The sequence below is a fragment of the Perissodus microlepis genome, chromosome 14, assembly GCF_051167445.1.
Source record: "Perissodus microlepis isolate ML-2025 ecotype Zambia chromosome 14, ASM5116744v1, whole genome shotgun sequence".
NCBI classification, from domain to species: domain Eukaryota; kingdom Metazoa; phylum Chordata; class Actinopteri; order Cichliformes; family Cichlidae; genus Perissodus; species Perissodus microlepis.
In genome coordinates, this window is record NC_140474.1 from 35,102,320 (window position 1) to 35,115,693 (window position 13,374).

The window sequence follows — 13,374 nt, forward strand, 5'->3', positions numbered from 1 at the left end:
AGTCGGATTTTGCAAATGTAGCGGAGTGAAAGTACCGCTTCTTCTTCACAAATGTACTCAAGTAAAAGTAAAAAGTATCGTGCAAAAAAGGTACTTTAAATGTACATTTTTTTCAAAAACTTACTCAAGTAAATGTAACGGAGTAAATGTAACTCGTTACTACCCACCTCTGGTGGTGACCATGGTGGCCATTTAGAAGTCGGCCATCTTGGATACAACTTTTGTTTTTCCAATAGGAAGAGGGCCATGTGACACATCAAACTTATTGGTAATGTCACAAGAAAAACAATGGTGTGCTTGGTTTCAACATAACTTTATTCTTTCATGAGTTATTTACAAGTTTCTGACCACTTATAAAATGTGTTCAATGTGCTGCCCATTGTGTTGGATTGTCAATGCAACCCTCTTCTCCCACTCTTCACACACTGATAGCAACACCGCAGGAGAAATGCCAGCACAGGCATCCAGTATCCGTAGTTTCAGGTGCTGCACATCTCGTATCTTCACACCATAGACAATTGCCTTCAGATGACCCCAAAGATAAAAGTCTAAGGGGGTCAGATCGGAAGACCTTGGGGGCCATTCAACTCGCCCACGACGACCAATCCACTTTCCATGAAACTGTTCATCTAGGAAGGCTCGGACCTGGCACCCATAATGTGGTGGTGCACCATCTTGCTGGAAAAACTCAGGGAACGTGCCAGCTTCAGTGCATAAAGAGGGAAACACATCATCATGTAGCAATTTCAAATATCCAGTGGCCTTGAGGTTTCCATTGATGAAGAATGGACCCACTATCGTTGTACCCCATATACCACACTAAACCATCACTTTTGTTGGTCCAACAGTCTTGGAGGAATCCATCCAATGTGGGTTAGTGTCAGACCAATAGCGGTGGTTTTGTTTGTTAACTTCACCATTCACATAAAAGTTTGCCTCATCACTGAACAAAATCTTCTGCGTGAACTGAGGGTCCTGTTCCAATTTTTGTTTTGCCCATTCTGCAAATTCTGTGCGCCGATCTGGGTCATCCTCGTTGAGATGCTGCAGTAGCTGGAGTAGCTAATATCCGCCGAAGGAATGTTCGACTAATGCCACTCTCCAGTGACATGCGGCGAGTGCTACGCTGTGGGCTCTTGCTGAATGAAGCTAGACAGCCACTGATGTTTCTTCATTAGTGACAGTTTTCCTGAGTCCACATTTTGGCAAATCCAACACTGAACCAGTTTCACGAAACTTAGCAAGCAGTTTGCTAACTGTAGCATGGGAGATGGGTGGTCTCGTAGGGTGTCTTGCATTGAAATCTGCTGCAATGACCCGGTTACTGTGTTCACCAGATATCAACACAATTTCGATCCACTCCTCACGTGTTAACCTCTTCGACATGTCAATGGCTGTGAACAAAGAGAAACTTGTAAATAACTCATGAAAGAATAAAGTTACGTTGAAACCAAGCACACCATTGTTTTTCTTGTGACATTACCAATAAGTTTGATGTGTCACATGGCCCTCTTCCTATTGAAAAAACAAAAGTTGTATCCAAGATGGCCGACTTCTAAATGGCCACCATGGTCACCACCCATCTTGAGGAGTTTGCCCCCTCACATATACTAATGTGCCACAAACAGGACTTTAATATCACCAACCATTCTCATTTTATTACGGTGTATCCATATAAATGGCCCACCCTGTATTTTGTAACATATGGCCAGAGGGGCCGATGGCACGATATGGCAGCCTCCCTTCTGTCAGTCTGCCCCAGGGCAGCTGTGGCTACAACCATAGCTTGCCTCCACCAGTGTGTGAATGCGTGAGTGAATGAATAGTGGCATTGTAAAGCGCTTTGGGTTAGGGATGCACCGATACCACTTTTTTGGAAACGAGTACGAGTAAGAGTACTTGCATTTCAGTACTCGCCGATACCGATACCAAGTACTTAATAAAAACATGATTTAAATTTGCAGGTAACAGCTTTAGTCCTATAATTTAACAAAAAACAAACAAACAAGGGACTAGTTTGGAATTAAGAACATTTATTTAAAATGAAAAGCATGTTGTATGCAACATATTACAGAATAAATAATTATAAAAAAACAAAATTTAATTTTAAATTTGTTCGTCTGTTTCTCTGTTTAGAAGTCTCACTAGCACAGTCAGAGCTGGGATGACATCAGAGGCCAGTGCGTCGTAGCTGCTCACTTTTTTAGTTAGTTTCTCAAAGGGGGCGAGGATGGCAACAGTCGTCTCCATAAGAGCCCATTGGTGAGCGGTGAGATAGTCAGGGAGTTCGTGCACTCGCTTTTGCTCAATGAGGGACTGGAGCATGTAATACGTGCTGTTCCAGCGCGTCTGTACGTCCTGCTGCAGTCTCTTTATTGGCTGGTTGAGCTGTCCCTGAATGTCCTCGAGGCGGGAGTAGGCTAAGGCGGAATGTTTAAAATGCCCAACTATTTTCCGTCCCACTGCTATAGCATCAGCTATACTCCTCTGTGCTAATAAGCGTGGGTAAATAAGCATGGGTAAATAAGCGTGGGTAAACTCTTTGTACTCGTTGTTGTGTTGGGATTTTAGGTGCTTGATTAAATTGCTTGTGTTAAATGCGCTACCTTTAGAGCCTCCTCTGGACAATTTCGCTGAGCACAATTTGCAGTCCGCTTTTGTTTTCGCGTCTTCGTTCACTTTGAAATAGTTCCACACAGCTGATATGTCTCGCCTCGCTTTCTCCCCGCTCTGAGCTGCAGCCGGGGCCTGGGGGCGGGCACTCGGGGCCTGGGGGCGGGCACTCGGGGCCTGGGGGCGGGCACTCGGTGCCTGTGATTAACCCCTTACATGCCGCTCAAACATAGACAGGTCTCAGACCGTGGTATCGGGCCTCGGTATCGGGGGACTTTTAACGAGTACGAGTACTTTAGAAAATGTGGTATCGAGGCCGATACCCGATACTGGTATCGGTATCGGTGCATCCCTACTTTGGGTGCCTTGAAAAGCGCTATATAAATCCAATCCATTATTATATTCCGTTACGTTACTCAATGAGAGTAACGTATTCTGAATACTTTGGATTACTTAATATATTATCATGCTTTTTACAACTACATGAATGTACTATTGCTGTGTGATTTGTTGCTATTACTGAAGGTCACTCATCATACCAATACCAACTAGATTTTTAAATCTTAATATAAAATGAGTAACAGTAGGGTGGACATTAGGTAAGGCTGCACTTTTTGTAGCAATCTCGTATAGAAAACTATTCCGCACATATATAAAACAGGTCCGCGGCTCCAAACCGTAGTAAAGGGACCTCTGGCTAATACGTCGGGTTCGTTTTGGGCTCGTAGCCGAAAACTAGCTTTACTTTGTTGTCTGGGTCAACTTTGCTAGTGAGAGACAGAGAGAGGCGTTGAAAGGCTGCTCCAACGGAACTTATTGTTTCAGAGGAAAACAGGAACGCAGTGTACAGTCGAGTCTTAATAGCTTACTTACAACTGGGCTACACTGCCCATGAGGCTACATTCTTTAGGGCTATGCCTGTAGCACTCTGCCTATTGCCTTCATATTTAAAAAAATTTTGAATAATAATTTTAAAAAATATTTCTTCACGTCATTTTGCGGGCCGCAAGTAGAGGTGACATGGGCCGCAAGATTGAGACCCAGACATTAGAGCCTCTTATTGCGTGTTTTGTTTGGGTTTCCACCAGCGTGGAATTACCAAAAATAGAGAGGGGACAGCCTAACATATGAAACAGGAAAAGACCGCCGTGTAATCCCTTTATTTCAACAAAGTAACTGTGTTCTGAATACCACCTTTTTAAATGGTAACTGTAACGGAATACAGTTACTCATATTTTGTATTTTAAATACGTAACACCGGTACATGTATTCCGTTACTCCCCAACACTGGTGACACAGTTATTTAGTGATTAACACTGCTGCCACTTAACAAGAAGGTTCTGGGCTTGATTCTACTGGGAAGCTGGGGGCTTTCTGCTAGTTCCAGGTACTCAAACTTTCTCCTGCAGTCTAGTGAAAGAAAAGTCAGATGTTTGATTTAAACAACTGGAGGTGTACAAAGGCAAATTGAAAAGAAAAATGCTGTAAATATCTGTTTATAATTTGCTGTACATATGTTTAAACATGCAACTGATATTTTCTTTTAATTTCCAAAGTAGCCTAAATAGATCATTCAAATATGTTACATTAATCAGTATTTTATACTCAATTGTAGGCAAGGATGCAAACAGATAAAGAACAGCCAGTAGGAGTCAAAAAGTTCCATTCTGTTAAATAAGATACCCTGTAAATAAAATTTTGTTCACTGTCTTCCAGGCTCCTGATCAAGAATGGCAACAGCATAAATGCAGCCGTACTGTATGATTCCTATGAGGTGGAGTATTTGCCTAATGAAGGACTCCTTAGCACATCTAGGCAGCTCTTCATTGAGCTTACTACAGATGCCACAGGAACATCGACTGGCATAGCCATTAGGTATCAAGGTAAGAATTATGCATGATGAGTTGGATAGCACTTTCTATTACAGTCTGATAATAAAGTGGTAATAGTAGGGTAACAATGAAGAAACAAGAATGTACTAATGTGGTAATTTCTTATTATTATTATTTATAATTACTGTTTCCATTTACGGTGACCAGTGGTTAGCACTGTTGCCGCACAGCAAGAATGTCGTGAGTTCAATTCCACCATCAGGCCGGGGTCTTTCTGTGTAGAGTTTGCATGTTCTCCCCATGTTTGCGTGGGTTCTCCCCGGGTATTCCGGCTTCCTCCCACAGTCCAAAGACATGCAGTTAGTGGGGATAGGTTAATTGAGCAATCTAAATTGCCCATATGTGTGAATGCGTGAGTGAATGTGAGTGGTTGTCTGTCCCTGTGTGTTAGCCCGGCGACAGATTGGTGACCTATCCAGGGTGTACCCCGCCTCTCGCCCTATGACAGCTGGGATAGGCTCCAGCAATGTCCTATGATGGCTTCTCCTCTTCATTTTTGGGTTTCTGCTGGCTGAGTTATTCACTGAGCATGCAATATTAAAACCAATCTTTTAATGGCTAAGGAAGCCCAAAAAGATTTAACAAACAAATTGGATGACAAACAATTGGTTGTTTTTTTTTTGTTTGTTTGTTTGTTTGGCTGATTTAAGACACGGGTCAAAACCTACAAGTTACCACAGAATACATAGATGAAGGTAAAATTTAAAATATGGTTCATAGCTTTACTGAACTAAATATAATATTTTTCACTATTTTGCATCAGTCTTTAAACATTTTTTGTTATGAAGCTTGACTATCTGTTAACTAATGTTTTCTTCTCTGTGTTTCACTTGAAAAAAGAGACCTTGAAATAAATCTAGTGAAAGATGCAATATGATTTTAACAAAATCACATTTTTAAGAATATAAACAAAATACATTTAATCTCAGAATCAGAATATTTTAATAATCCCTAAAATGAAAATGATGTAGAAAAGAAAGCTATTAATACAGATGAACACTCTAAGTACAGAGTAAAGGACAAACAAATTAGTAAGAAAAAGGTTAAACTAAAGAGAAAAAGCAGCAACTGAAACAGGCTGCATGCTGGTTGACACATGCACACTCTAAAAGATAGATTTTGAACATATATATATAAGGGCAAATATAAACAATTGTTTATTATTTATTAATGGAGATTCTAACTCCAGCACGGTGGAACAGTGGTTAGCACTGTTGCCGCACAGCAAGAAGGTCCGGAGTTTAATTCCACCATTTCTGTGTGGAGTTTTCATCTTCTCCCCGGTTCCCTCCGGGTACTCCGGCTTCCTCCCACAGTCCAAAGACATGCAGCTTGTGGGGACAGGTTAATTGATTAATCCAAATTGCCCAGAGGTGTGAATGTGAGCGTGAATGGTTGTCTGTCTCTGTGTGTTAGCCCTGTGACAGACTGGCGACCTGTCAAGGGTGTACCCCTCCTCTCACCCTATGACTGCTGGGATAGGCTCCAGCACCCCCTGCGACCCTGAAAAGGATAAGCGGAAGCGAATAGATGGATGGATGGATTCTAACTCCTTCCTACAACTATTTTTGTAACATAACTTCCATCTCTCTAGCTTTTGCAGCGGGTCACTGCTATGAACCCTTTGTGAAGTACGGTAACATGACCAGCACTGACAACACCTGGTCAGTAGGAGCTGTGGTGGAGTTTGCCTGTGACCCGGGGTATACTCTGGAACAGGGATCTGTCACCATTGAATGCATGGATCCTAACAATCCACAGTGGAATGAGACTGAGCCTGCTTGCAGAGGTTTGTATGCCTGATTCATTGACATGCATCTTTGGATTACTTGTGCTTCTTTCTTGTCATCTTCTACATTTTTGCAACTATTTTGTCCATTTTGAGTCACTTTCCCCTTGATACACCCATCTTAACACTTAGGATTGAACTCAGAGGTAGAGCAGATCATCTACTGATCGGAAGGTTGGTGGTTTGATCCCTGGCTCCCCCAGTCTGCGTGCCAAATATCCCTGGGCAAGATATGAATGTGTCTGAATGTTAGCTAGTAAGCACTTAAAACATAGTGAATGTGGCATGTTGTAAAAAGCACTATATAAGAATGAGTCTATTTGCCAATGCCCGGGGGGCTCACTGACTTCTTTGGCCCCAGGATGACAGATAATTAAACACTGACTCTCAACAATACAAAACTGACACCAGACTTCATTTCTTTAATTGTTTGTATTACAAAACTCTTTGTTCTGTTTCTATATTTAGTGAGATCACGCATCCAATTTGCTTGTTACACACCCCAAAAAAAAGGGACAGAGCGATCTCTGATGATGACTTAGGGATTTAAACTGTAAACATGTTTTTTTTGTGTGTGTTTGTGTTCCAGCTGTGTGCAGTGGTGAGATCACAGACTCAGCTGGTGTGGTGCTCTCTCCCAACTGGCCTGAATCCTATGATAAAGGCCAGGACTGTATCTGGGGAATCCACGTTGAGGAGGACAAGAGGATCATGCTGGATATTCAAGTGTACGTATCCATCTTCCACATGTTCAATCTATTTCACTCCTTTGGCCTTTGATGAGCATAAAACCACATTACTAAAGCAGCATCTAATCATCACAAAACTTGCTTTATCTCCTTTGCCGATACATACAGCAGTCCCAGGCTTCAAACACATCCACAGAAACAGTATGACACTAACAAAGCGCTACCTCACCATGACTAGTAAAACACATTAAAAACACAACAGGCAGCTAATGAACGAATGCTCAGCTTGTGAATGAGATGTGTAAATGGCACACAGACAAAGGTTAATTAGGTGCAGTGGAGAAAACTAATTATATCAGGGATTTGTTTAGGAGCCCTCCCCCAATCCCCAACCCTGCACTCTTGTAATGGCTGCTGTGTGGAGTACAGGGTGCAAGTGTACAGCATGAGAGTGTTTGTTTCCTGAGATTGTGGTGCCAAGGTGAAGACACAGAACAGCACACCCTGCTTTGTCAGGGCCTGATAAGTCAGTCAGCCATACAAAATCATTTGCCATTTGCAAGCAAATTAAGGGGGGCTCATTTGCATCGGATGCATCTTAAGCTCTGCTTTTCTCTCTCTCTCTGAGCACCACCTGTGTTGTACTTTGAGAAATACTGATTAATGGCTTCTTCTGGATTTTGAGAGGGAGTTTGCAAACATCAGTAATTATTGCTGCTGAGCAGGTGATGTAAAAGTCAAACTTCCCTGGCAGCCAAATCTGTGTTTTAAGAATAAAGTTACTATAAAGCATGGACCTGAAACACGTGTTCTCCATAATATGACACGGGCTACATGTGAGAACTCAAAGGAGGATTCTGTTTCCCTCATGTCTTCTGTTCTTTCTCTGAGGTCTTGGTTTAGCTGTCTGGCATATTACAATCTGGTCTAAAGTCTGGACATAGTATAAAGTCAGAAAGGCACCGAATGACCCAATGTAGTTACTCACTTCTGCTATTTTAGCTACATGTGAGATCATCATTCTGATGATTCTGATTTGATTTATTACTGCTGTTGAAATTAAAAGCTTGATTCTTCACTGATCTGGTTCTCTAATCCATAATCCAATACCAGTTTAAAGCTTTCTCCTACTCTTTCTATATTGCCATCAGGGAAATTGATAAAAATCATTGTTTTAACACTGTTAATGGTCAAAAACTCCACATGATCCTTTAATATTCTTTCGGGAAAGGTGGCAGGATTAAAACATATGACATTAAATGCAACATCAGCTATTTTAAATTGACTTTGTTCAATTGTTGGAAGCTACAATAAGAAATATCATCACAACAGATTGAATGTTACTAGAATGAAGTAAATGTCATAAGCAGATAGCTGTCAAAACCCCTGTTGCTCCCCCGCTTTCCTGAAGAATCATCACTGTGGTTTCTACTGTATGTTGTCACTTTTAGGATGATAATTGGGGATTTAGACTTTCTCAGGCACATTGTTACATGTGTCAGTGTCAGTGAACGGGAATAATCTGTGAAAAATCTGTAGCTCAAACTAAAGGTGTCAGCACATACTGTGGTCCAGATTTCCAGAGAATGGTCATGGGATTTAACCAAATCCATGGAACTAACATCTAATCTAGCACAACTCCCCCCCCCCATCTGAACGCATGCCAGCAGGTGCCTGAGCATTTATATCAGGTTTATCAATAGCAGTTGTTCTCCCTAAGCTTATCTCTGGTGTACAGAGATAAATGAGGCCTTTAACATGGTCCCTGGGTATTGGGTCCTCACATTGCGCACCTGTGCACATGTGTACATATACATATCACCAGCTCCATCTGTCTGATGGAGGGGGAGATATTATCAATAAATGAGTTTCATGGATGGCTTTCAAATGAAAGAGGAGGAAGTACAAGTGTGATTAAAGAGAACTGAAGGAAGTAAAATGAATAATATCACACAGACTCTTGTCCTCTCTTTCTGTAGGGGAACTTAAAACTGTTGTAACTTTATCTCATCAGTGTTTGATGCCGAGTGATGACTTATCTTTATATGATTATCAGTCTGTGTTTGATAATGATGTCCTACATTAAAGCTTCTTGTACAATTAGGCGTGATTCAAACTATTCCACACTATAAGTTTGTCTCCTTGTCCATCCTTGCTCCCAGTTGTCCACTAGTCCAGTACTCTACAGTGTCAAAAGAGCAACACTTCAATTAGAATTTAATTTAGCAGCAGGGAGGCGTGTGTGTGTGTGTGTGTGTGTACTCTTCCCACCAATACAATCAATGTGTTGGTTTGGAGAAAAAAAACTTGAACCAGAGTTCAAGTTGATGTCTCAGGATGTTACAGCAGAACTGTATTAAACAGTTTGACTTGAGGGGACAAATTCAAAATGACGACCATGTGAATGAGCACACATGGTTGCAAGCACACTCTTGTAACCAAATGTGACACCACGGAGTCTTCTATTCAAGACTGCTTTGTGATATCTGTGTCATAGCCAGAGACCGTACGGTTACATTGTAACCTTGGTTCTGTGAGTGAGAGACTATCTCTCCACCCCGTACAAATGGAATATGTAACGGAGTGGAGAGAAGGTCTCGATATGATAGAGAATCAGCTCTCATCAACAGTAATGATCCTTGATATGTTGGGTCAGTCTGACTCTCTGCAAGAATTTTAGTTCACTTTTATTTAAGGCAAATATTGCACTGAGCTGACAAAATGCAGGAAAAGGCAAAAATCCTCACTTTTCACACAGACAGACACGTTTCGTATGCACGGGACGAGGGCAGAGATCCCAGGAGGAGCCTGCCCATGTAAGGTATAGTGTGGTTAACTCATACAGGGAGTGCAGAATTATTAGGCAAATGAGTATTTTGTCCACATCATCCTCTTCATGCATGTTGTCTCACTCCAAGCTGTATAGGCTCGAAAGCCTACTACCAATTAAGCATATTAGGTGATGTGCATCTCTGTAATGAGAAGGGGTGTGGTCTAATGACATCAACACCCTATATCAGGTGTGCATAATTATTAGGCAACGTCCTTTCCTTTGGCAAAATGGGTCAAAAGAAGGACTTGACAGGCTCAGAAAAGTCAAAAATAGTGAGATATCTTGCAGAGGGATGCAGCAGTCTCAAAATTGCAAAGCTTCTGAAGCGTGATCACCGAACAATCAAGCGTTCCATTCAAAATAGTCAACAGGGTCGCAAGAAGCGTGTGGAAAAACCAAGGCGCAAAATAACTGCCCATGAACTGAGAAAAGTCAAGCGTGCAGCTGCCAAGATGCCACTTGCCACCAGTTTGGCCATATTTCAGAGCTGCAACATCACTGGAGTGCCCAAAAGCACAAGGTGTGCAATACTCAGAGACATGGCCAAGGTAAGAAAGGCTGAAAGACGACCACCACTGAACAAGACACACAAGCTGAAACGTCAAGACTGGGCCAAGAAATATCTCAAGACTGGTTTTTCTAAGGTTTTATGGACTGATGAAATGAGAGTGAGTCTTGATGGGCCAGATGGATGGGCCCGTGGCTGGATTGGTAAAGGGCAGAAAGCTCCAGTCCGACTCAGACGCCAGCAAGGTGGAGGTGGAGTACTGGTTTGGGCTGGTATTATCAAAGATGAGCTTGTGGGGCCTTTTCGGGTTGAGGATGGAGTCAAGCTCAACTCCCAGTCCTACTGCCAGTTCCTGGAAGACACCTTCTTCAAGCAGTGGTATAGGAAGAAGTCTGCATCCTTCAAGAAAAACATGATTTTCATGCAGGACAATGCTCCATCACACGCGTCCAAGTACTCCACAGCGTGGCTGGCAAGAAAGGGTATAAAAGAAGAAAAACTAATGACATGGCCTCCTTGTTCACCTGATCTGAACCCCATTGAGAACCTGTGGTCCATCATCAAATGTGAGATTTACAAGGAGGGAAAACAGTACACCTCTCTGAACAGTGTCTGGGAGGCTGTGGTTGCTGCTGCACGCAATGTTGATGGTGAACAGATCAAAACACTGACAGAATCCATGGATGGCAGGCTTTTGAGTGTCCTTGCAAAGAAAGGTGGCTATTTTGGTCGCTGATTTGTTTTGTTTTTGAATGTCAGAAATGTATATTTGTGAATGTGGAGATGTTATATTGGTTTCACTGGTAAAAATAAATCATTGAAATGGGTATATATTTGTTTTTTGTTAAGTTGCCTAATAATTATGCACAGTAATAGTCACCTGCACACACAGATATCCCCCTAAAATAGCTAACACTAAAAACAAACTAAAAACTACTTCCAAAAACATTCAGCTTTGATATTAATGAGTTTTTTGGGTTCATTGAGAACATGGTTGTTGTTCAATAATAAAATTATTCCTCAAAAATACAACTTGCCTAATAATTCTGCACTCCCTGTATACGTGCACACCACACACACACACAAAGAGCCAAGGTAGAGAGCAAGAGATTAAAAAAATGGCAGGAGGGCATTGGAGGACTGGAATACCATTACATTTTTTCTAACCACTCTACAGACTCTAAAATCAAACATCCTTAACTAGCAAACATAGTTTTCTCTTAAAATACTGGCTGGTTGGATAGTTGCTAAAAATAATTTCAAACCACTGTTCTCTGCAGCTTTTGCTTATCTGTTTGTATACACATGGATAAGACACAAGCTATGAGAATAAAATATTTTTAAAAGAATGGTTTTAGTTTAATAACAGAAAATTACACTTCTGTCTTTCTTCATAATTTCAAAGTGTTCTCCAAAGTGAGAGTCTTTAGGGTATAGTCACCCTATGCAATTTATACTGTTCAATGCATTAGACCCCAAAGATCAGTTCATTTGGCTAGTGTTAGTGTTACTGTGTTAGTGTTGGCTAGAGACTCGTTCAACTGACCTACTGAAAAAGTGGGGCTGAAAACAGCTCAGTTGTATTGGAGCACAATGCACATGTAGAATGGCCACTAGCTACACCCAAGAACAAAGCTGGAGCTCTTCTTGAGTGACAGCTCCCTTAATCGTCACCCAGTTAAGAGAGCACCGGGCCCAGTTCATTGGAGCCACTGGTGTGCTAATAAAAGATATTGTATAAAGTCTCTGATGAAAGATCTTAATAATATTACTCATTATTGTTTACAACATGATACAATCCTGGTAGAAAAAAAGAGGCTTCATCAGAAATACGGAAGGACGGCTGGGTGTAGAATAGAATAGGATATCTTTTCTTGTTTTTACATGTGACTTTCAATGAAATTTGTTGTCTCTCTTGAATGAACGAAAGCTGCATTGCAGACATGCTTAATATTTTTTTTTTAATGTACAGTGGTGTGCAAAAGTGTTTGCCCCCTTCCTGATTTCTTATTGTTTTGTATTTTTGTTACAGTTAAATGTTTAAGATCATCAAACAAATTTAAATAATGAACAAAGATGTTGGATGTTGTTTTATTCCATGTTTTTGCCATTTGTGGATAATGGCTGGTTGTTCGCTGGAGTGCTTAAGAAATGGCTGTATAACCTTTTCCAGACTGAGAGATCTCAATTACTTTTTTTCTCATTTGTTCCTGAATTTCCTTGGATAGCAGCATGATGTTTGTCTTTTGACGATCTTTTGGTCTACTCCACTTTGTCAGGCAGTTCCTACTAAAGTGTTTTCTTGATTCAGAACACGTGTGTGAATAGCTCTGGAAAACATTGACCCAACCATTTATTGGGTTTAGTGAGCAATCACTTTTTCACAAAGGGCCATGTGGGGTTTTTTTCCCCCCCAATAATAAACACCTTCAATAAACAAACTGCATTTTCTGTTTACGTGTGTTATCTTTGTCTAATATCTAAACTTTTTTGATCCTCTGAAGTATTAAAGTGTGACAATAATACAAAGAAAATAGGAAATCAGGAAGGAGGCAAACACTTTTTCACACCCTTTATTTAAGTCATCTTAAGAAATAAAAAATACCATAAGAATTTAAAATACTTAAAAACAACATACGATGGAATAAAAATAGACTTAAATAGCTTAACTCCTGAAGATTAATTCAATCAATTCAGTGTAATTTTTCCCCTGAAAACGTAAACGTGGTGCACAATACATTTTTAAGCAAAACTTTGCAATAAAAGTAAAGAAAAATACCAGATGTAGGAAATATGATTCAAGTTAAGACATATATGTAAATATATATCTATAATATTTTTTTTTACTGATAACAATTTAAAGCTGGACACCCTCCCCACTTCTTCGATTTTCAGTGGCAGGAGCTCCCCCTATTGACACCTGACGTGTGTAATGAGCTCTTCTGTTTTTCTGATGTTTAGTGTCAGGTTGTTGAAATCGCACCACTCAACCAGTTTATGCACTTCTCTCTGTAGGCGGTCTCATTACCATGTGAGCTGAGCTCCACAAG

At 40.9% G+C, this 13,374-nt stretch overlaps 1 protein-coding gene across 2 annotated transcripts in view; it reads left to right on the plus strand.

Moving 5' to 3' along the window:
* The window catches only part of sez6b (seizure related 6 homolog b), a 232,991-nt gene that overhangs the window by 199,633 nt on the left and 19,984 nt on the right, over window positions 1-13,374 (plus strand). For both annotated transcript variants that reach the window (XM_084950183.1, XM_084950184.1), the window contains exons 7-9: window positions 4,330-4,496; window positions 6,100-6,294; window positions 6,884-7,022. In XM_084950183.1, coding sequence (XP_084806309.1) covers window positions 4,330-4,496; window positions 6,100-6,294; window positions 6,884-7,022 — 501 coding nt within the window. The remainder of the gene's footprint in view (window positions 1-4,329; window positions 4,497-6,099; window positions 6,295-6,883; window positions 7,023-13,374) is intronic.